At 44.4% G+C, this 24332-nt stretch overlaps 2 protein-coding genes across 3 annotated transcripts in view; both read left to right on the forward strand.

The window, feature by feature from the left end:
• Positions 1-943: 943 nt before the first annotated feature.
• Positions 944-19017, forward strand: TMEM35A (transmembrane protein 35A). Its single transcript, XM_003276452.3, has 2 exons — positions 944-1225; positions 17215-19017. The coding sequence occupies exons 1-2, from the start codon at positions 1106-1108 to the stop codon at positions 17596-17598; spliced, it is 504 nt and encodes a 167-aa protein (XP_003276500.1). The 5' UTR covers positions 944-1105; the 3' UTR covers positions 17599-19017.
• A 3736-nt stretch (positions 19018-22753) lies between these two features.
• CENPI (centromere protein I) overlaps positions 22754-24332 on the forward strand; it is a 66702-nt gene continuing 65123 nt past the window's right edge. Inside the window, exons 1-2 of one of the 2 annotated variants that reach the window (XM_030806861.1) lie at positions 22754-23010; positions 24006-24244. In XM_030806861.1, the coding sequence (XP_030662721.1) occupies positions 24019-24244 (226 nt within the window). In that variant the 5' untranslated portion in view covers positions 22754-23010; positions 24006-24018. Of the gene's footprint in view, positions 23011-24005; positions 24245-24332 lie in introns of those variants that run through there. The other variant, XM_030806863.1, reaches the window with a different exon arrangement.

Genomic DNA, 24332 nt, shown 5'->3' on the forward strand with positions numbered 1-24332 from the left:
CTCTCCACTTACTAGCTGTATACTCTTGGGCAAGTTACCTACCTTCCCAGCCCCTCAATGTGCCCATTCATGGCATGGGGACTCATACCTAGTCCATAGTGTTGCTGTAAAGATTAAATTAGTTAATACAAGTAGAGGGCAGCATCTAGCATCTAGTAAACAGTTAACAATTATTGGTTATTGTTATAGAAAATTGGAGGAGGGAGAAATCATATCTAACTGAGAATAGATCAGGAAAGGCTTTATGGAGGAGGTGACATTAAAGAAAAGGTTTAATGCTAATGGAGAGTGATGGTGGGGGGCGGGGCCAAAAGATAGGGAGTTAAAGGTAGAGGAGGTGGTAATGCGTAGGTTGTGTGAGGCCGTGAATAGATAGATGAGTGGTGGCATGTGGCAGTGGGAGCCATTGAAAACTAAATCTCCAAAGAGAGACAGGGGTCAAAATGTGGAGGGCCTTGAATTCCAAATTTAAAACTGGAGTTAACCACTGGCTATGAGCGTCATTAAAGATTTCTGAGCAAGAGAAAGGGAAAGCCTTCTTTGGCAGCATTGAAGACTGACAAATTTGCAGTTTTATCCTTGAGTGTTACGAACTTCAGAAACAACTCTCTGAGGACTAATATTTTGATTTAGGGAAAGGAAAGGGGGACAGAAAGGAAGAGATGGAAAAAGGGAGTGAATAACTGAAGGATGATAAGTGGGAGGGGGAGATGAAAAGTGAGCCCGGTGGGAAGGTGGCAGCAAAGCCTGTCTTCCCTAATTCCTCATTCCTGGGGTCACTTGGTGACTGAAATACATAACCTCCCTTCTCCCCATTTAAGATTTGAAGTTTCCGTCTTTCGTTTAGGGTTTCATTTAACTTCGAGACTGTCCTTTTGGCCTGTGAGCACACGTAGGGCATTAGGACCCAGCGATTGTTGTAGTGAGAGTGGTTGAATCTCGATCTCTCAATTTTTCTCTCGAGCTCCCTCCTCTCCCTTTGTCATTCTAGCTGCCTGCTGCCTCCGCAGCGTCCCCCCAGCTCTCCCTGTGCTAACTGCCTGCGCCTTGGACAGAGCGGGTGCGCGAATCAGAAGGATTAGTTGGGACCTGCCTTGGCGACCCCATGGCATCCCCCAGAACCGTAACTATTGTGGCCCTCTCAGTGGCCCTGGGACTCTTCTTTGTTTTCATGGGGACTATCAAGTTGACCCCCAGGCTCAGCAAGGATGCCTACAGTGAGATGGTAAGTGAAGCAAACGGGCGATGAGGAGCGCACTCCCATGGGATCGCGAGGACCTCTCCCCTTTTTTCCTTCTCAGTTTCTGGTCCCACCCCCTTAGCCCCTATCCCCACCTGGACCCTCCCTTCTCAACAACTTTGCAGCTCGGAAGGAGCAGCTGGGCAAAAGCGATTTCCTTTGTGGGCTATGCTGTTCGGGAGCCACTGAATGCCAGTTGGGGGAGGGGTTGCCCAGCGAATACCCCCCATCCCAAGTAAACCAGAAGGCTGAGACCTGCGTAGCACCTGTCACTGGCAGGAGCCCTTCCCTCCTTCCAGCACACACCCAAAGTCCGGGCAACCAGTCTACAAGTCTGATTCCCTCCCTGTGAGCTAAGAGTTTAGCAAGCGGAGAGTTTATTTATTTTACAGCAGAACAAAGGGGAAAGAGGGAAGGAGCTGGGAAAAATGGGCTACTAAAACAAGCAATTTTTAGGGGCTGGCTGGTATTCCTTATCCCAGGCAGACAGCTCATAGTATTCCTCCAGCCACCTGGGTATGTATCTGGATCCTTGAGACAAAGCATTCTTGGTCCAAATAAAGGTCACTAAGCTCTTGTTTCTTCCCCTTCTCTCAAGGGAGAGCTAGATGTTTTGTTTTATTTTGTCTACAAAATCTGCAAAGTCTGCTTTTTCTGTCCTGCAAAACAGTCCGTAATCTCCACCTTGCCTTCTGTGGATGACCAGAGCCAGGCCCTCTGCAGGTTTTCCCCTCTGCAGAGTTGGAATCACGGAAGGTGACTGGCCAAAACATCTCCTCTGCAACCTGGGGGCTGGGCTGCTTTCCCCAGTTGGGCGTGATGAGGACTTGTTCTTATGCTGTGGAGTACTAGGAGATGGCAGGGAATGTTTCCAGTACTTTCGGGTCTGTCCCTTCTTCCCATGTCACTTTGCCTCTTCTTTTCCCTACCCCAGCTGAAGGGACTCTGCTTCTCATCGCCTTTGCCAGACTTCCAATAATGGGAGGGAGCACATTATTGGGCTCTCAAGGTCAAGAGAGAAAGGAGCTTAGGGGAGGAACAGAAGGGGAAAGAGAAAAGAGGAAAGCCCTGTTAGGGCTGAGGCAGGGAGGAACAGCCTCACACATTGCGAGGAATTCATAGCTCTCCTGAACCCACTGCAGAGCTTTCCAGGGCCCCTTAACGTGAGCTGCAAATGGATGGAGACTGGCAAATTATATTAATAGATGCTCAGAAAATGTTTGCAGGCAGCTCTGGCTTCTGTCTCAGGGTTTAAGCTGGAGCTTTCCATTTCTTCCTCACCGCAGGATCACCCTAGGGTGGGGGAGGGTGGCAAGAGCTTAGGTCTAGCCCCAGTGGCAAATCCTTACATGCTTCTCCTTCTCCCTTCCCCTCCTCCCAGCATGTTTGACCAGATGGAATTGAAATCAGGTCAAAATGAGTACCCGAGGCAGCCTGCACTGGGAGAAGAGGGACGGGGTGGAGTAGCAGAAGCCACCAAATGGCTTGAAGAGGTTGGGACAGAGGGACAGGGTGGAGGGGAAATGCCACTATATTTCTGTCTTGGTGGTAGTAGTTTGGTGTTAGATTATGAATAGATGAACGTGCTCTTTCTTTACTTTTCATATGTACATATATTTATATATTTGTGTGTGTGCATCATAGGTATTTGTAAGCTTTCCCTAGCCTTAGGGACACACTACCTTTCTTCAGTATACTCCCTGCCCTCCAGACCCTAGTCAGCTGCTTCAGAGGCTCCCCCAAGCTGCACCCTAAGTACAGTGTTAGGCTCTGCAGGCAATCCAACTAAGATGGAGTCACCGGGAAGCTTCCTACCAGCTTGGCAGGAGCTCACAAGGAGGACCAGCCATAAATGGGTTTACAGTATGTTTCTTCCTAGAAATGGAGCTGTCTAGTGCAGCCTAATGAAAGGCAGAAGAAACAAATATGAAGATTTCATATCATACATGAGAACATATTTAAATAGATATAGTGTAACACAGCAATATAGAACCATTGTGTGTGGGTGTGTATGCACACTTCTGCGCTTCTGTGCTAGGGGCATCTAGAGGGAATGGAAAGATTGTATCTAACTGAGAAGTAGACGTCACAATAGTTTGAAGAGGATTTTCAGACTGCCCTTTTCCAGGGTCCTCTCCTGCATTGAGCATCGGGCCATAGACTGGAGATTGCTCTCTGGCATAAAGCCTACTGCATAGTGCCTGGGCTTGGCCCAGCTTTATTCTCGTTCCCATAGGAAAGGGAGGGAAATTCAGTTCTAGTACAGAGAAGGTGCTCAATATGTATTTGTGGAGTGGATGGGTGAATGAATGAGTCATTGTAGCATTGCCTTGGCTTGTTACCACCAAGAGTCAGATTTCTCTGGCTCTTGATTATGCAGTTCAGGAGCCATTTCTTGCCTCTTAGAGAGACTCTCTAAGAAGCCCCTGTCTCTCAGAGGGAGAGTCTCTCAGAATCCCAACCCTAGATCAGTTGGGATGATTATCTGGGATTTTTTGTTTTCCATTAAGGAGTGATTCCTCTGCATCGAGGAGGTTAGTCATGTATTGACTGCAGTGGCATTTCTTATAAGATCTCAAAGCGTTGTTGCTGCTGTTGTTGTTTTAAGATTATTTGTTCTTTAGAACATGTCTGTGAGGTAGATTTAGTGTATTTGTTATTTTTATTTTACTGATGGATAAACTAAAGCAGAACAAGTTTAATGACATATCCAAGGCCAGAAAGGTAAGCTGTTGTTTGAGCAGAGATGAGAAACCAAGTCCATGACTCAATACTCCCAATAGAAGGATCATTAATGATTAAAACTGTTGGGTTTTTATGGATGCCAGAACTGACAACTGATTCTTGAGAACACCTGGCACAGTCCTCCTCCTTTTATTGTCCCAGTTTAACTGCCCAATCCATATTTTCAATTTTGTTTTACTACAAAATCAATTTTAAAAATTTTTTATTTGATTTGATTTCTTTTTTCTTTTTCTTTCTTTTTTCTTTTCTTTCTTTTTTTTTTTTTTTTTTTTTTTTTTGCTTTTCTGCCAACTAATTTTTTCTTGTTTTAAAATCATTTGTGTAATTCTTAGGTGTTATCTTCTCCATGGAGAATAATTGCTAAAAAACAAACAAATAACTATGTCCTTTTCTCCTGTTTCTACTGGAGAAGCCAGCAAGGGTTAATGGAAAGAATGCAGGCTTTATAGTCACACAGGCTTGGGTTCAGGTCATGCTCCTCTTGGTGTCTCAATTTCTTTATTCTTAAAATGGGGATAAGAATGCCTACCACTTAAGAAACAAACCATCCTAAGGGCGGGGGGGGAAGGAATGCCTACCTTAGAAGGCTGTAAATATTAACTGAGATTATGTATAAAAGTATCTGGTACAGTGTTTGCTATAGTATGTGTTCGAGAAATGTTTTGGGTGAGGTGATTATGATAAGTAGTTCTGTTTTATGCAGTGGTTTCCTAACTGATTTAAATAGGCAGTTTAAGGGATTGAAATCAAGCATTTATATATTTATTTATTTATTTATTTATTTATGAGATGGAGTTTTGCTGTTGTTGCCCAGGCTGGAGTGCAGTGGTACGATCTTGGCTCACTGCAACCTCTGCCTCCCAGGTTCAAGCGATTCTCCTGCCTCAGCCTCCAGGGTAGCTGGGATTACAGGTGCGTGCCACCAAGCCTGGCTAATTTTTGTATTTTTAGTAGAGATGGGGTTTCACTGTGTTGGCCAGTTTGGTTTCGAACTCCTGACCTCAGGTGATCCACCCATCTCAGCCTCCCGAAGTGCTGGGATTACAGGCGTGAGCCACCACCCCCAGCCTGAAATCAAGCATTTAGAAGAACAAGATGCTGTTTTCATGTGCCCTTGTGGACAGACCTTTATGCAATCAATTAATATTGAAAAATCCACACTTGCCGCTGTGTAATGTACAGTGGATCTCATGCAGAACTTCCAGATGCATCACTGAATAGCCCATTTGGCATGTGTTGTCCCATACCTCCTCCAGATTTAGCAAGTATCATTATAGAGTACTCTAAATCCCACGTGAATTGAACATGACTGGCCACTCCCTTGACTAAATGCCTTTATTAGTTCACTTGAAAATGGGAGACAGCCCTTAAAAGTGCTGGGACGCAGTTTCCTGGGCAGTGACTGGGAACATATAAATAGTTGGCTTGCTTTAAATCTGGTGTTCAGCTTTTTGTAGTAGTGGCTTCATCCTGTAAGCACAGGGGACCACATATGAAAAGGTAAGAAAACACCAAAATCCTGGTGACAATAAAGCCAAGAGATTTTGGTCCTGAGGATGACTGGGCAAGTCCCTGATTCTTTGTATCCCCTCATAGTAAAGGTTTGTTGATTTATTTGTTTATGTGTAGTTAAGTGCCCTTCTGTTTATGTAATCCTGAGGAAACACTCCCAATATGTTTGGGCAGTTTATTTAATGTCCATAGGTAATCTTTTAAGCTTCCAATCACTGCTATTAATTGCTTTCCAACTAGGTAATAAGATAGTAATTTACTGATGCTTAGACTGCTCTCTGAGGTGGTACAGTACATTTATTTTCAGAGAGGAAACCGAGACCCTGAGATGTGAAGCAGCTTTGCTTAATTCACACAGCCTGCCATCACAAGCTAAACTACATATTAGAGTTTATGTTGGGGAGCTTGTAGCCTCTCAGTATGGACAAAAGCTGTTTGTTTCAGACAGATCTTTGACTGACAGTAGGAGTCAGTCTTCTGCCCTAAGATGCAATCTGGGAAGGGTCCACTTTGACTGGTAGGATCAAGCATGCCAACTTCCTCTTTAGGTGGGCATTATATGACAGTGGAAAGTAGAATAGGTCGGGAGTTCAAGACCAGCCTGACCAACATGGAGAAGCCCCGTCTCTACAAAAAATACAAAATTAGCCGGGCGTGGTGGCGCATGCCTGTAATCCCAGCTGCTCTGGTGGCTGAGGCAAGAGAATTACTTGAACCTGGGAGGCGGAGGTTGTGGTGAGCTGAGATCGCACCATTGCACTCCAGCCTGGGCAACAAGAGTGAAACTCCATCTCAAAAAAAAAAGGTGTTTATCATTCATGTGGCAATTTGGCAATTAAATATGTAATGGCTTTTTATTACATTTAAACAATGATCTAGGATTCACACGGGCTTTATTTCTTACAGAGATTCAGAAAAATCACACATGAGTCAGTACATTTTGCAGCACTTATGTAGGCTTTATGGTTTAAGATAGCAACCAGGCTGAGATTTTTTGCCAAAATATATTTTTATCAGTGCTTTCTTCTGCTTTCATATAGTTTTTTTCCTTGTAAATCTTATTGAAGTATAACATATATACTGAAACATGCACATAGCATAAGTATGCAACTTAAGGAATTTTCAGAACATTCCCGTGTAACCAAGCACTCATATTAAGAAAAAGCACATTGCCAGGTGCTATGGCTCATGCCTGTAATCCCAGCACTTTGGGAGGCCAAGGTGGGTGGATCACCTGAGGTCAGGAGTTCAAGACCAAACTGGGCGACATGGCAAAATCCCGTTTCTACTAAAAATACAGAAATTAGCTGGGCTTAGTGGTGGGTACCTGTAATCCCAGCTACTTGGGAGGCTGAAGCAGGAGAATTGCTTGAACCCAGGAGGCAGAGATTGCAGTGAGCCAAGATTGCGCTACTGCACTACAGCCTGGATGATAGAGTGAGACTCCATCTCAAAAAACAAACAAACAAAACAAAACAAAAAAACACCACATAACTAGCACCCCAGAAACCTTCCTCATGGCCCCTTCCAGTTACTACCCCCCTCAAGGGTAATTACTATCCTGACTTCTAACAACATAAGTCAATTGTACCTGATTTTGAATTTTATATAAATGGAATTCTACAGTATATTAGCCAACTTATCTTTTCCTTTTACCTAATTGGCATGAGTGAACTGAGGCAGACACTACTTGCCCTGTGTTCTCATTTTGTATTTTGTCCTGTTAGCTGGCTTGGGCTGATTATTAATTGTAATCAAAGATTAATATTATTTGACAGTTTTGAGCTCTTCAAATTTAATATCATTAATATGAGATCATGGGTCCTGCTGTGTGGTGAAGAATAAATGACAAAAAGGAAAAAAAAAAGGTATGACTAAAGAAAGGCTCCGGCTGGGTGTGGTCGCTCACACCTGTAATCCCAGCACTTTGGGAAGCCAAGTTGGGCTGATCACCTGAGGCCAGGAGTTCTAGACCAGCCTGGTCAACATGGTGAAACCCCATCTCTACTAAAAATACAAAAATTAGTTGGGCGCATCAGCGGGCGCCTGCAGTACCAGCTGTTTGGGAGGCTGAGGCAGGAGAATTGCTTGAACCCGGGAGGTGGAGGCTGCAGTGAGCTGAGATTGTGCAGCTGCACTCTAGCCTGGGCGACAGAGTAAGAATCCATCTCAAAAAATAATAATAATAATAATTAATTAAAAAAATTAAAAGGCTCCATAGGCCAGGCGCATTGGCTCACACCTGTAATCCCAGCACTTTGGGAGGCTGAGGCGGGCGGATCACGAGGTCAGGAGATCGAGACCATCCTGGCCAACATGGTGAAACACCGTCTCTACTAAAAATACAAAAAAAAAAAAAAATTAGCTGGGCATAGTGGCACATGCCTGTAATCCCAGCTACTCAGGAGGCTGAGGCTGGAGAATCGCTTGAACCTGGGAGGTAGAGTTTGCAGTGAGCCAAGATCACGCCACTGCACTCCAACCTGGCGACAGAGCAAGACTCTGTCTCAAAAATAAAAATAAAAATAAATAAAATTAAAAAATAACAAAAAATAAAAGGCTCCATATGCTTTTGACTCATGTCTGAATCATAATGTCCTCATACCACAAGAATGGACCTGCTTGATTCATCAGTGATTTTGTTATTAAAATAATTACTGTGGCTTGCAAAAATATGGATTTCTAATTGTGTGTGTTTTTTTTTTTTTTGAGACAGCATCTGGCTCTATCACCCAGGCTGGAGTGAAGTGGCATGGTCTCAGCTCACCGCAACCTCTGCCTCCCGGGTTCAAGTGATTCTCCTGCCTCAGCCTCCCAAGTAGTTGAGACTACAGATGTGTGCCACCACGCTTGACTAATTTTTGTATTTTTAGTAGAGATGGGGTTTTGCCATGTTGGCCAGGCTGGTCTCGAACTCCTGACCTCAAGTGATCCACCCGTCTTGGCCTCCCAAAGTGCTGGGATTATAGGCGTAAGCCACTGCACCCGGCCTAATTGTGTGGTTCATTAATGATCAAATGTGTGTGTTGCCCTCAGCTGATGCTATGACACTTTGATTATTTACCTAAATCTCCAAAATGCTCATTTGATTTACTGAATCTAAGGGGAAACTGAGGTAATAAAACACTTAGTAATTTTCTCCAAGCAATTTAGTGGCAAAACTAAAATTGGAATTCAGCTTAAGAATCCCAGTCCAAGGATATTGCTAGATGATTGCCTTTGATTGCAGGGGTTTGAAACATTTAACTAAACTCGTCTTTTTCCTGTTTTTCTTCCCCCTATACGGAAACTATGGTTTCAGAGCCTGGGTTATTAGAATGGAAAGAACACAGATCTAACAAAGTGAATTGCAAGAGCCTTTCAAGAAAGTGAATCTGTCAACTCTCTTTATTCTTACTATCCATACAATTAAAGTCTTTAGAGACCTAGTTACTATAGACTCAAGACATGTGACCCTTCTATTGTTTAACTTGAGGTGGCCTGGACCAAGCATAATGAGGGGGTTCGCAATAATAGGATTCTTTTTTTTTTTTTTTTGAGAAGGAGTTTCGCTCTTGTTGCACAGGCTAGAGTGCCATGGTGTGGCCTCAGCTCACTGCAACCTCTGCCTCCCGGGTTCAAGCAATTCTCCTGCCTCAGCCTCCCGAGTAGCTGGGATTACAGGCATGTGCCACTATGCCCGGCTAATGTTGTATTTTTAGTAGAGATGGGGTTTCTTCATGTTTGTCAGGCTGGTCTCGAACTCCTAACCTCAGGTGATCCGCCCGCCTCAGCCTCCCAAAGTGCTGGGATTACAGGCATGAGCCACTGTGCCCGGCCAATAGGATTCTTTTGATGTTGCTATGCTACTCCACAGGAGAAAGATTGATGGCTTCCTATAATGTCAAGACCCATCCAAGCTTAGTCCCATCTCCAATAAACTAAACATTCCCTCTTTGGAGTCGTAGAAAATAAATCCTGTCTGTACCTACTCAGCTTTCATGAAAAATTTGATAAAATGGCATATCCACATGCAGTTTCCTCTTGAGAAACAGAGGAAAGAAAGAAGCAACAGCTGCATAAAAAATATACACAGCTGCAGTTTAAGAGGTTAGCTAAACTAAAAAAGTAATATGCCGTTCTACTAAATGGAGAGAAAAAAGATTACTGATGTTATAGAAACTTGATTTAAAACATGGAGTTTGGCCCCAGGCTACAGATTGCACTATAGTATAGATAAGAGTTTGTACCTGAATGATGGGTGGTTAAGCCCTAGTCAAAAAAGAAGTGTTTCCAGAAGCCATTCAGCCAGCATCTGGAAGTCTTGGCTCCTAACTGACTATAAGAAACTCATCCTGGGCCGGGCACATCACGAGGTCAGGAGTTCAAGACGAGCCTGGCCAACATAGTGAAACCCCGTCTCTACTAAAAATACAAAAATTAGCCGGGCATTGTGGCAAGCGCCTGTAGTCCCAGCTACTCAGGAGGCTGAGGCAGGAGAATCACTTGAACCTGGGAGGCGGAGGTTGTGGTGAGCCGAGATCGTGCCACTGCACTCCAGCCTGGGTGACAGAGTGAGACTCCATCTCAAAATAAATAAATAAAATAAAAATAAAAATAAAAATACAAAAATTAGCCGGGCATGGTGGTGCACGCCTGTAGTCACAGCTACTTGGGAGGCTGAGGTAGAAGAATCACTTGAACCCAGGAGGCAGAGGTTGCAGTGAGCTGAGATCATGCCACTGCACTCCAGCCTGGATGACAGAGCGAGACTCCGTCTCAAAAAAAAAAAAAACTCATCCTGTCTTTTGTGTTTATCACATCAGAAGTTTACACTTAGGATTTAGGAATTACCTCTTGAGAGCCTTTGTGTTGCTAATTAGAAATGGCCCTTACTGGCCAAGCATGGTGGCTCACGCCTGTAATCCCAACACTTTGGGAGGCTGAGGCAGGAGGATCACTTGAGCCCAGGAGTTTGAAACAGGCCTAGGCAGCATAGTGAGACCCAGTCTCTACAAAAAAATTTAAAAGAGATTAGCCAGGCATGGTGGCACAAGCCTGTAGGCCCGGCTACTCGGGAGGCTGAGGTGGGAGGATCACTTGAGCCTGGGAGGTCAAGGCTGCAGTGAACCCTGATGGTGCCACTGTACTCCTGCCTGGGTGACAGCAAGACCCTCAGAAGTGTTAAGAGGCCGGGCGTGGTGGCTGATGCCTGTAATCCTAACACTTTGGGAGACCCAGGCAGGTGGATCACCTGAAGTCAGGAGTTCGAGAAGAGCCTGGCCAACATGGCGAAAACCAGTCTCTACTAAAAATACAAAAATTAGCTGGACGTGGGGGTGCACACCTGTAAACACAGCTACTCAGGAGGCTGAGGCAGGAGAATCGCTTGAGCTTGGGAAGCATAATTTGCAGTGAGCCGAGCCACTGCACTCCAGTGTGGGTGACAGAGTGGGACTCTGCCTCAAAAAAAAAAAAAGTGTTATGGAAGCCTCTGGGGTCTACATTTTTTCCCCATAATGTCTCCCTGCTACCATCACCAGGGTGCAAAGGGAGAAGGATAAGGCAGGTGGCATGTATTTAGGTTAATGAGAGGAAAGGGGTGGGCTTCTCACCACCACCAGGTACCCTAAACCTCAGCTCAGCTCTGCCCCACATGGGTCTGGCTCCTTTCAGCCCAAGGTTTTACTTTGCCTACTGGTCAACCTCTCTCTTAATTTCTCTATGAAAAATCCTTGATTTAATCTAAGATGGGAAGAGAGAGGAAGAATGACTAACACTTTGTATTTTCATATAGGCTCAGGAATAGGGTAGGGACTAGGGTGAGGTGGAATTTTAAAAAAGGACAGTCTCTGACAGGTTAGGGAGAAGTGAGTGAAGCAGGGTCATGCAAGTGTAGCGTCGGAGCCTACCTTTATTTAAAAGTTTCATAATTTGTTCATCATGGATATTATTTACCTAATCAGTGAGCGTTTTTGGTGCCCTCTTAAATTTTCCACCCAAGGTAAGTAGCCTTGCTGACTCTACCTTAGTCCAGGCTTGTTCAGGACCTTTCAAATAATTTGCTCAGAGACACCCAACTAGAAAGCAGCAGGAGCACTTTGGAAAGTTAAGGCAGGCCACATAGCCAGGTGCTGTCTCTAAAAAAAAAAAAAATTAGCCGAGCATGATGGTGCATACCCTGTAGTCCCAGCAACTTAGGAGGCTGAGGCAAGGTGGGAGAATTGCTTTTGAGCCCCGGAGGTAGAGGCCGCAGTGAGCTCTGATCCCACCACTGCACTCTAGCCTCAGTGACAGAGTGACAGTCCATATAAAAAAAAAAAAAGGCTAGAAAGTGGCAGAGCTGGGATTTGACACCAAGTCTGTTTGCATCCAAACCATGCTTTTTTCTAAATCATTAGTCTTTTAAGAGTCCTCATAGGCGATTATCTTGGGCCACTCATGATAATTAATCCATTAAGTAAAGGTGCATTCGCTTGTTAATATTTGTTCCAAATCTAGAGTGTGTGAACACTATTTTAAGTGCCAGATGCTTCTGAGAGGTCAAGTTGGCTTTCTGCCTCATTCTTACACCTGTCTAGCATTTGGCACTTTTGATTATTCTCTTCTTAAAACTTATCTTGGTGTCCATGACCTGGTCTCTCCTGGTTTTCCTCCTGCTTTTCTGACCATACTTTCTTCTATCTGCTTTGTGGACTCTCTCTTTCCATTTCTTTTTTTTTCTTTTTTTTTTGAGACAGAGTCTTGCTCTGTTGCCCAGGCTGGCGCCATCTTGACTCACTGAAACCTCTGCCTCCTGGGCTCAAGTGATTCTCGTGCCTCAGCCTCCCGGGTAGCTGGGATTACAGGTGCGTGCCACCACGCCCGGCTAATTTTTGTATTTTTTTTTTTTTAGTAGAGACAGGGTTTCGCCATATTGGCCAGGCTGGTCTCGAACTCCTGGCCTCAAGTGATCTACCCGCCTCGGCCTCCCAAACTGCTGGGATTACAGGTGTGTGCCATCACGCCCGGCCTCTCTTTCCATTATTTAAATGTCTGTCATGCATTTTTTTCCCATTGTATATACCCTCCCTGGGCATACTAATGACTATCCATTCTCTATCTTTAGTCCAGACTTCTCTTACTGAGCTGCCTTACCAGTCATCTACACTTGGGTGCCTTAGAGATACTTCAACTCAAAACCCCCAAATTGAGTTCCTCATTCTTTCCTGATCCCTGACCCCCGCATTCTGTTCCTCCTGATTATCTGATATATACCCATACTTAGAGAATGGTAACACCTATCTATCTCTCCAGCACCCAAGCCAGAGACCTGAGAATCATTCTTGACTCTTCCCTTTCCCTCAGTGCCCACATCCAATGAGATACCAAGTTCTATAGACTTTTTTTTTTTTTTGAGATGGAGTCTTGTTCTGTCGCCCGGGCTGGAGTGCAATGGCGTGATCTCGGGTCACTGCAACCTCTGCCTCCTGGGTTCAAGCAATTCTCCTGCCTCAGCCTCCGGAGTAGCTGGGACTATAGGCGTGTGCTACTACGCCTGGTTAATTTTTTTTTGTATTTTTAGTAGAGACGGGGTTTCACCATGTTGGCCAGACTGGTCTTGAACTCCTGACCTCAGGCGATCCACCCGCCTCGGCCTCCCAAAGTGCTGGGATTACAGGCGTGAGACACTGTGCCCGGCCAGATTTTGCTTTCAAAGCATTCCTCTACTCTGTCCCCTTCCTGTGTCCTCACTGTCATTATGCTAGCCCACATCTGTTACCTGATCTCTTTGTTTCCAGGCATACTTCCCCCAATTCATCCTCCACACTATTTCTAGAGGGACCGTCTTTTCTTTTCTCTCTCTCTCTTTTTTTTTTTTTCCCCAGACAGGGTCTTGGTCTGCCGCCCAGGCTGCAGTGCGTTGGCACGATCATAGCTCACTGAAGCCTTGAACTCCTGGGCTCAGGCAATCCTACTACCTCAGCCTCCCAAATAGCTGGGACTACAGGACACACCGCCACATCCAGCTAATTTTTTAAAAACTTTTTGTAGAGACAGGGTCTCACTATCTTGTCCAGACTGGTTTGCACTCCTGGGCTCAATCGATCCTCCTGCCTTGGCCTCCCAAAGTGTTGGGATTACAGGCGTGAGCCACCATGCCCGGCCTATTTCCAGAGGAAATTTCTTTAAAAGTTCCTCCTGGCTTATAAGACAAAATCCAGCTCCACAGCAGAACAGATATTGTTCTCCATGATCCAATTCATATTTATCTCTCCTATTTCATGTCTCACCTCCTTCCCTTCCCTCTATCACCCTATGCTGAACTGAAGTGGTATTTGGCCATATTTGGTGTGTCAGGGTCTTTGTTCATCCAGCTTCCTCTGCCTGCCGTGCCCTTTCCTTTTTTATCTTGCAAACACCTGCTCTACTTTTTTTTTTGAGACGGAGTTTCAGGCTGGAGTGCAATGGTGCGATCTCGGCTCACTGCAACCTCGGCCTCCCAGGTTCAAGCGATTCTCCTGCCTCAGCCTCCCAAGTAGCTGGGATTACTGGCATGCGCCACCAAGCCCAGATAATTTTGTGTTGTTAGTAGAGATTGGATTTCTCCATGTTAGTCAGGCTGGTCTTGAACTCCCGACCTCAGGTGATCTGCCTGCCTCGGCCTCCCAAAGTGTTGGGATTACAGGCATGAGCCACCGTGCCCGAGTAGGCCTCACCTACTCTACTTTTAAGATTCCACTCCAAATTTTCTGTCACCATCTAGGGAGATTTGACCACTCCCTCTGGTGTGCCTATACTGTTCCTGCTACATAATTGTATCCAGCACTTGTAGCACTTCATTGCACTTGTGTATTTACATATCTGCTCTTCCCCTTATAAACTTCAAGCTTCAGGAAGACAGGACCTTTGAATAATTGACACTTATATCCAGAGTATCCAGTACAGTGCCTAGCACAAGGAGGCACTTAATAAATACTGAACTCAGATGAGAGCACCTCCTGGAAAGCAAAAAAAAAAAAAAAAAAAAAAAAAAAAGAAAAAAGAAAAAAGAAAAAGAAAAAGAAAATAAACATGGAATGAATGAATGGATACTAAAAGAAAACAAAGCAGTGGACCAACCCAGTAAGACACTTGATAAAATCTCATCAATTTACTCCAAAATGAGGAACAGGCCAAAATGGATAGTGAAAAATATGAATGATCTGTAACTCTAAGGTCAATATAATTCTGTTACTTTGTGATCTTATATAGATCTCTATTTATGTACCACTAACTGTGCTGCTTTATGTTGTTTACATATCTGTTTCCCCCTACTAGTCTGAAAACTTCATGAGCCTGTCTAATTTATCTCTGTATCATTGATGCAAAACCCATAATAGGTGTACAGTAAATATTTCTTGAATCAAAATTAAGGAATGAGGCCCGGCGCAATGGCTCACACCTGTAATTCCAGCACTTTGGGAGGCCAAGGTGGGCGGATCACCTGAGGTCAGGAGTTCAAGACCAGCCTGGCCAACATGGCGAAACCCCATCTCTACTAAAAACACACACACACACACACACACACACACACACACACAAATCAGCCAGGCGTGGTAGTGCACGCCTGTAAACCCAGCTATGTGGGAGGCTGAGGCAGGAGAATCGCTTGAACCCGGGAGGCGGAGGTTGCAGTTAGCCAAGATTCCACCACTGCACTCCAGCCTGGGCGACAGAGTGAAACTCCGTCTCAAAAGAATAAAAAAATAAATAAAATAAAATAAAAATTAAGGAATGAAGCTAGCCAAAGTAGCTTCTTATAAAGGTTTGGGGATTTATCTCAATGAAATGAGAATGATTTTGTCTTACTATATTTTAAAGATATATAAAGGGCTGACATTTGCATACATTTTTATTTTTCTATTTTCTCAGCAAACACTTTCATTTTTATAGATTCTACAAATATAAACTCCAGCTTCGCTCTTTTCTGAAATGTAACAGATTCCAATTTAGGGAAGTTCAAATTAGTGAATCTTTACCATACTGTGCCTTACCTTGTTTCATTTTGCTTAGTATTCGTATGCATCTGGGTTTTGACAAAGCAGGCACTAGAAAATATGGATGTAGGCCGGGCGCGGTGGCTCACGCTTGTAATCCCAGCACTTTGGGAGGCTGAGGCAGGCGGATCACGAGGTCAGGAGATCGAGACCACGGTGAAACCCCGTCTCTACCAAAAATACAAAAAATTAGCCGGGCGTGGTGGCGGGCGCCTGTAGTCCCAGCTACTCGGAGAGGCTGAGGCAGGAGAATGGCGTGAACCCGGGAGGCGGAGCTTGCAGTGAGCCGAGATGGCGCCACTGCACTCCAGCCTGGGTGACAGAGCCAGACTCCGTCTCAAAAAAAAAAAAAAAAAAGAAAAGAAAATATGGATGTGGCTAACATGTACCAGTTTTTATGGGCCTAGTGAATTTTTAAAAAATTCTTTTTATTTTATTTATTTATTTATTTATTTTTTTTTTTTGAGATGGAGTCTTGCTCTGTCGCCCAGGCTGGAGCGCAGTGGCACTATCTTGGCTCACTACAACCTCTGCCTCCCGGGTTCAAGTGATTCTCCTGCCTTAGCCTCCCGCATAGCTGGGTTTACAGGCATGCCCCACCACACCCAGCTAATTTTTGTTTTTTTAGTAGAGATGGGGTTTCACCATGTTGACCAGGCTGTTCTAGACCTCCTGACCTCAGGTGATCTGCCCGCCTCGGCCTCCCAAAATGCTGGGATTACAGGCGTGAGCCACTGCGCCCAACTAAAAAAAATTCTTAATGCTATTTATGATTTATAATCATAAATGTTTTTAAACTATAAAATCAAATTATTCGCCTTATTACCTTTGGTGCTTGTCTTAGTCCATTCAGACTGGTATAATAAAATAGCATAAACTGGGTAGCTTATAAACAACAGAAATTTATTTCTCACAGTTCTGTAGGCTGAGAAGTCCAAGATCAAGGTGGGAGCAGTTTGATGTCTATTGAGGGCCCACTTTCTCTTCACAGATGGTGCCTTCTGTGTCCTCACATGGCAGAAGGGGCAAGTCAGCTCTATGAGGCCTCTGTTATAAAGGAATTAATCTCATCTAGGAACACTCCACCCTCATGGACATAATCATTTCCCAAAGCCCCACCTACTAATACCATCATCTTGGGGGTTATGATTTCAACATGTGGTTTTTGTTGGGGACACAAACATTCAGACCATAGCAAAGATGCTACTAAGGTTTAAATCACAGGGATTCCAGCAGATTGCTTGTGTTTGGATTTTTTTGTTGTTGTTGTTGGAGTCTCACTCTGTCGCCCAGGCTGGAGTGCAGTGGTGCAATCTCGGCTCACTGCAATCTCCACCTCCTGAGTTCAAACCATTCTTGTGCCTCAGACTCCCAAGTAGCTGGGATTACAGGTGCCCGCCACCACTCCTGGCTAATTTTTGTATTTTTGGTAGAAATGGGGTTTCACCGTGTTGGCCAGGCTGTCTCCAATTCCCGGCCTCAGGTGATCTGCCCGCCTCAGCCTCCCAAAATGCTGAGATTACAGGTGTGAGCCACGTGCCTGGCCTCTTAGTTTAATTACATATAATTAAGATATGAAAAATTATATATAATGGGACACCAGTGGCTGGTGTGAAACAGGAATGGAGGGAGGGAAGGAGGACTCTGCTTGTGTTTTCTTCATTCTAATGTTAAAATCATGGTTAATGCAGTCATTTCCTTACAATATTCCCACTCTAGAAACGTGCTTACAAGAGCTATGTTCGAGCCCTCCCTCTGCTGAAGAAAATGGGGATCAATTCCATTCTCCTCCGAAAAAGCATTGGTGCCCTTGAAGTGGCTTGTGGCATCGTCATGACCCTTGTGCCCGGGCGTCCCAAAGATGTGGCCAACTTCTTCCTACTCTTGCTGGTGTTGGCTGTGCTCTTCTTCCACCAGCTGGTCGGTGATCCTCTCAAACGCTACGCCCATGCTCTGGTGTTTGGAATCCTGCTCACCTGCCGCCTGCTGATTGCTCGCAAGCCTGAAGACCGGTCTTCTGAGAAGAAGCCTTTGCCAGGGAATGCTGAGGAGCAACCCTCCTTATATGAGAAGGCCCCTCAGGGCAAAGTGAAGGTGTCATAGAAAAGTGGAAGTGCAAAGAGTGGACCTTCCAGGCAGTTGCGTCCCTGACACCAGGAAGATGTCAGTGTGTGTTTTTCATTTGATTTATTTATCTTGGGGAAAGTGAAAAATGTAATCTGCAAGTTAATGACCCTATTGGCTTGTGTACATCTATATGCTAAAATGACTTCCCCACATTGACATTTGTGCACCACCTTTAATCACTCTGGGGCAACTCTCACATCTTGCTGCATGTACATGTATACGGCTACTATTGAAGTGTAATTGTGAGGTGGACTCCAACAAGCATGTGACTGTGAGATTGTGTGTGGGAAAATGTATTTAACTACTCTGTGTGTGTGTGTGTGCGTGTGTGTGCGTGCGCATGCACGCACACACAAGCAGAGAAGGCTCTGATCTTGAACTAATCCTGTACAGGCATCCTTCCCTTTATAGATTGATTCCAGCAAAGGCAGAATAAAACAAATTTCCTATAAAGAGAATCCTAATATAAAACAAGTCATGTAGTCCCATGGCTGGGAATGTCTCCACAGATGCTGAAAACTTAAACTTACTACTTTAGGAAAAAAACAAACAAACAAACAAACAAACAAAAACATTCAATTTCGGACACTGAGTTATATATGAAATTAATTAGGCTCTATTCCAACAGTTGTTTACATTTTAAATAGTACATATTGAGTTTAATTAAAACAAGGGATGCATGCAGTCAAATTGATAGTTTAATTCTTCAAGTGATAATATAGGAAGTTTCACCTTGCCTTTGTCCAAGCCCCACCTATTAAAACCCTTTACTCACAGTTTGAAACTGAAGCAGTAAACTTGTTTCCAGACATCTTTTTCAGATTGTCTTAAGCCCGAAGTTGCCTCACTTCCACTATTCTCAGCAGCCAACCAGGATTTGGCAGCTGCTCCACTGTTAGGGTTGAGGGAACAGGGATCAGTCCTGTTAGAAGTCTGTGAGCCTCAAACTCTACCTGTTCTCTGCAATCATCCAAAATTTGAAAAAGAAGCTATATCCAGTGTTTCATTGCCAAACAGATTCACTACTCTTACTGATTCTTTACTGAGGTTTGCTAGTATAAGCAGAGTTCCAAGTCCCCCCTAGGGTTGTCTCTACATTTCTTTATCATTCCAGTGCGTGGGGTTTAGCTGGGGGAAGGACATTTCATAAGGGTTAGTTGGACTGAGCAGTATGGACATTTGCTTTTTTCATTACGTACTGTTGTTTTTCCTTGTTAGGTGTGCTTTGGTGGTTTTAATATTATTGTGCCAGGGATGGGGAAATGGGTGGGGGTGTGTGTGGGAAGAGTACTTATTATTGTGTTTTCTTCAGTGTAATTGTTCTTGGTAATTGATACCTCTCTGCTTTATTTCTCTCATTCTTTCAAAATAAAATTTTTTGAAATTTGGAGGAAACTGTCTGGACAAATACTGAAAATCTGGAAAGTAAGGATCATATCAAAGGATTTAGCTCTCTTTTTCTGAGTCTGGCTGAAGGAGGAGAGGAAAGAGAAGAGGGAGTTTAATCACTTAATACGCTAATGAGGTTGCCAACTTTCCGATTTCTTTTTTTTCTTTTTCTTTTTCTTTTTTTTTTTTTTTTTGAGACAGAGTCTCGCTCTGTCGCCCAGGCTGGAGTGCAGTGGCACAATCTTGGCTCACTGCAAGCTCCGCCTCCCGGGTTCACGCTATTCTCCTGCCTCAGCCTCTCCGAGTAGCTGGGACTACAGGCGCCCGCCACCACGCCCGGCTAATTTTTTTTGTATTTTTAGTAGAGACGGGGTTTCACCGTGGTCTCGATCTCCTGACCTCGTGATCCGCCCACCTCGGCCTCCGAAAGTGCTGGGATTACAAGTGTGAGCCACCGCGCCCGGCCTTTTTTCTTTTTCTTATTTTTTTTTAGACATGGTCTTGCTCTGTTGCCCAGGCTGTAGTGCAGTGGTGTGATCACAGCTCACTGCAGCCTCAATCTACCAGGTTCAAGTGATCCTCCCACCTCAGCCTCCCAAATAGCTGGGACTACAGGCATACGCCACCATGCCCAGCTAATTTTTTCTTTTTTGTAGAGACGGGATTTTGCCACGGTGCCCAGTCTGGCCTCGGACCCCTGGGCTCAAGCAGTCTGCTTGGCCTGGCCTTCCAAAGTGCTGGGATTACAGGTGTGAGCCACCTCGCCTGGCCCAACTTTCCAATTTTATTTACGTTCTCCCACACTTTTGTGATGTTAGCACACAAGACAGAAAGCCACATAATTAGGATCTCAATACAATTTCCAGGTTTTGGGAATTTTGCTTAATTAGGTGATGCCAAGGGAAGTTAGAAAAATGATTTCGGAGAAAATCAAAGGTGTATCAAAGGTGAATCATTATCTTTCACTATATATATATATATATCTCCACAAAGTGGTACAAGTTGCACTGCCACAGACTTGTCACATTAGGCAAGATATTTCACCACTCAGGGCTCCAGTTTCATCATCTACAAAAATAAGGATGTTGAAACCTTAAATTTCCTTCCAATTTACATTTCTTTGAGCCTATGAAACATGATTAAAAACATGAAAAATGATTCAAGAAATTTTCAATTTTATTAAAGAACAGCATCTATCAGAAAAAATTGAAGAGCCTCAGTTATGCATGATTAAATAAGAGTTGGTGAAACTATTCTGAAAACCATATATGATGTGGTAAAGTTATTTTTGCTGTATCCTTTCCCAACGACATAAACTTAAACTTTGATTATTCATCTCTAAGATTGCAATCCTCCCCGCCCCCCGCCAAGTTTGCCTAAAGTTTGTAGGTATGTTTTGGTCTCAACAACTCAGTGAGAGTCATTAAATTTATCTTTTCTTATTCCTACTCTAATAACAGATTAAATTAGGCACTAAGCTGAGAGCTCAGACTAAACCCTTGTTGCTGTTTTTAAGGTCAATTAACTCCTCATGGTTAGGAATAGTTACATGTTGACAGCCGGTTTCTAGAAAACCTTGGAGGATATCCATACCCATTCTCGGTAAAAGGAGGGCAGATACAGCCTTTCTTTCCCCCCATGCCCTAGGTTCACACGGGGAAAGCGACAGGCCCTTTAACTTAAGTCTCGGTCAGGGAGAAGCCACCTTTATTGTGAAATTTGCGGTTTCACATTTTCCTACAAAGTCCCGACATCTGGGGTCAGCCTAGGCAAAATAATCACTATAATCGATCATGTTAAATTCAAGAACCGAGACACGAATTGTCCCGTTATACGCAAAATGAAGAATGCGAATATTCTTAGCACGGTGGGAACGCCAGCCAATCAGCTGACTCCAGCAGCAACGGCCCACTCGCTGCGCTCCTCACTGGCCCAGGTGGGTGGGGCAAGCCGCTCTCCGTAATTGGGTCTACGCCAGCGTCGTCGCGCGCGCCACCTCCCGCCACCGAGCCACCCGCCACCTCTAGCCAATCAGGCTTCAGATGAGTGCGTTGCTCCGCCCAGCCGACCCTGGGTCTGCACAGAAGCGCATGCGTGGGGTGGAGTCAGCTTCTTTGAATTCCGGAGGCGGCATTCGGTCGTCAGAGGCGTGTGCGGCTACAGGTAGAGTGTTTTAGATGAGGAGGTACTTTTAAGCACCGCGCGAAATGGGGGCTAAGAGAATTTTTTAACTTTTGAGGGTGGGACTATCCTGCAAGGTGTGACTGCGGTCGGGTTTTCCGTAGCCAGTTTCGCCCCAGGGATCCTTGGGAAGCGCTGGGATGGTTCAACTGGGTGGGGTCAGAAGCTGCTCCCCTGCCCTTCTTTCCTAGGAACCTAGGAAATAACTCGGAGCCTGTAACGTCCCACTGGTTTGGACATATTCCTCTCCTGATCTGGCCTCATCTGTTCCAGGGAGGTGGGATTGAGTAAGTGTCATTCCGACCATTCCTTTCGTTTTTCCTATTTGCAGCCAAAAACTTAGAAGTCATTTTTGGTTCCTCTTCCCTTTTCCCTACATCCAATTCTTTTATCATGGCCTGCTCTGTCTAACTCCAAAACATTGCACGAATCCAATCATTTTCCACCTCTACACCCTAGGCCTAGTGCAGGCTACAGTCATCCCTCTTCTGGACTTCTGCAACAGCCTTTTATTTGGTTTCTTGCCGCTCCTTGACCTCTAACATTCTTGTCTCTGCACCGCAGCTAACATGATCTTCAAACACAAATCAGGTGGTATTGCTCCCCTCTCTAACCTTTCCCCCTTCCCCTATGTTTTCCCATGACACTTAAAATCCAAACTCCTTACTCTGGCCTGCAAATCCCAATATGATCTTAGTCCCTGGCTACCTTCTAACTTCATCGCTCATTACCTTTTACCTCTTTCATTCCACTCCCTCCAGACTGATGTTACTACTCTTTCTTTTCTTTTCTCTTTTCTTTCTTTTTCTTTCTTTCTCTGTCTCTCCCTCCCTCCCTCCCTTTCTTTCTTCCTTTCTTTCTTTCCTTTCTTTCCTTTTTTTCTTCTTTCTTTTGACAGAGTTGGGCCAGGCGTGGTGGCTCACGCCTGTAATCCCAGCACTTTGGGAGGCTGAGGCAGGTGTGGATCACTTGAGGTCAGGAGTTCGAGACCAGCCTGGCTAACATGGTGAAACTCAGTCTCTACTAAAATACAACAAATAGCCGAGTGTGGTGGTGTGCACCTGTAATTCCAGCTACTCGGGAGGTTGAGACAGGAGAATTGCTTGAACCCAGGAGGCGGAGGTTATGGTGAGCCGAGATAGAGATCGCGCGACTGCACTCCAGCCTGGGTGACAGAGTGAGACTGTCTCAAAAAAAAAAAAAAAAGAATGTCTCACTGTGTTGCCCTCAGCTTCCCAAAGTGCTGGGATTATAGGTGTGACCCACCTTGCCCAGCCAAGCTGCTGTTTCTTTAACACATAAAGCTCTTTTTGCTTTAAGGTCTTAGTCTTAGCATGTCTTCCTCTTCTCTCTCCATGAAATACTCTTCCACCAGATCTTCACACGGCTGGTTCCTTTTTGGCATTCAAATCTCAGTTTAAAGGTCACCTCAGAGAGGTTTTCTCTGAACACTTATTACAAAGTTACAATGTAGCTTCCCATCTCCACTTCATTTCTATCACATCACTGTGTATTATATTCATTATTGTTTACTTTTCTTCCTTTTTTTTTTTTTTTTTAGACAAAGTCTTGCTCTGTCACCCAGGCTGGAGTGCAGTGGCGCAATCACTGCTCTCTGCAGCCTCCACCTCCTGGGCTCAAGCTATTCTCCTGCCTCACCCTCCTGAGTAGATAGGACTACAGGCACGTGCCACTACACCTAGCTAATTTTTTAAATCTTTAGTAGAGACGTTGTCTCACTGTGTTGCCCAGACTGGTCTTGAACTCCTAGGTTGAAGGGATCTTCCAGCCTCCGCCTCCCGAAGTGCGGTATTACAGGTCTGAACTACCATGCCTGGTCTTAGTTGTATACTTATTTATTGACTGTCACCTCCCCCTTCAGTGTATAAGTGTCATGAGAGCAGAGATCTTGATTTATTATTTTATCCCTGGTAACTAGACTTGTGCTTGGCAAATAGATGACATTTAGTAATTATTTATTAAGTGAATGAATGGGAATATTTGTCTCCTGAAAATGCTTAGTCTGGCCACCAGTTTGGCTTTTGAACTATGCAGCTTTAACTTAGCACTGACAAATTTAGGAGCATAAAGATTAAAAGCAAAATCAAGGAGAAGTGGGGAAAATAGGAGTGGAGAAAGTAAGATTGAGTTATTGAGATGGATTAGTTTTTTTGTTTGTTGTTTGTTTCGAGACAGGGTCTCGCTGTGTCACTCAGGCTGGAGTGCAGTAGTGCAATCTCTGCTCACTGCAGCCTTCACCTCCTGGGTTCAAGTGATTCTCCTGCCTCAGCCTCCCGAGTAGCTGGGATTATAGGTGTGTGCCACCATGCCCAACTAGTTTTTGTATTTTTTAGCAGAGACGGGGTTTCCTCATATTGGCCAGGCTGGTCTCAAACTCCTGTACGCCTAACCTCAAGTTAGGCCCACCTCGGCCTCCCAGAGTGCTGAGATTACAGGCGTGAGCCACCATGCCCGGCCGAGATGGATTAGTTTTGGACCCACTTATATGACATAGCCATTCTAAGAGAGAACTTTCATATGTTGCCTGTACTCTTACTGGTTTTTTCCATTAGAAAGCTAGTTCATCTGATGAATGTTACCTTGTCATGTTGTTTCTATTTCTATTTAGGGCAAGGACTTTCTGAGAAAGTCAACCTCTAGATTTTGTTTCCTGGATTGTTGTCAACTTATTTATTGCATGCCTGTTGTATGCTAGCTATTGTATACTAAATACTGGAAACACACCCTGTCTCTGTGGAGAAAAAAGGACTGTTTGGCTGATTAATGATAACTTAACACTTGTTTCTGTATAGAACATATGCAGTAATGTCACCTCAAAAGAGAGTTAAGAACGTCCAGGCACAAAACAGGACTTCACAAGGTAGTAAGAGTTTTCAGACCACGCTTTCAGCCTGGAAAGTAAAACAGGATCCAAGCAACTCAAAGAACATCTCAAAACATGGGCAAAACAATCCAGTGGGAGATTATGAACATGCTGATGATCAAGCTGAAGAAGATACTTTGCAAATGGCAGTGGGATATTTTGAGAAAGGTAAAGGTGGATTGTTTTCCTTATGAAAGTCCTATTTCTGTAAAAATATTCTAGTCTTTTTTTCTTAAGAATTTTTAAAGGAAAGCAT

Source organism: Nomascus leucogenys, chromosome X, assembly GCF_006542625.1.
Source record: "Nomascus leucogenys isolate Asia chromosome X, Asia_NLE_v1, whole genome shotgun sequence".
In the NCBI taxonomy this organism is placed as follows: domain Eukaryota; kingdom Metazoa; phylum Chordata; class Mammalia; order Primates; family Hylobatidae; genus Nomascus; species Nomascus leucogenys.

Bases quoted from the DNA above. Each gene is read 5' to 3' on its own strand.
- TMEM35A (XM_003276452.3), top strand. From the start codon at position 1,106: ATGGCATCCCCCAGAACCGTAACTATTGTGGCCCTCTCAGTGGCCCTG. The intron at 1,226-17,214 runs GTAAGTGAAGCA...TTCCCACTCTAG, and splicing joins AGGATGCCTACAGTGAGATG to AAACGTGCTTACAAGAGCTA.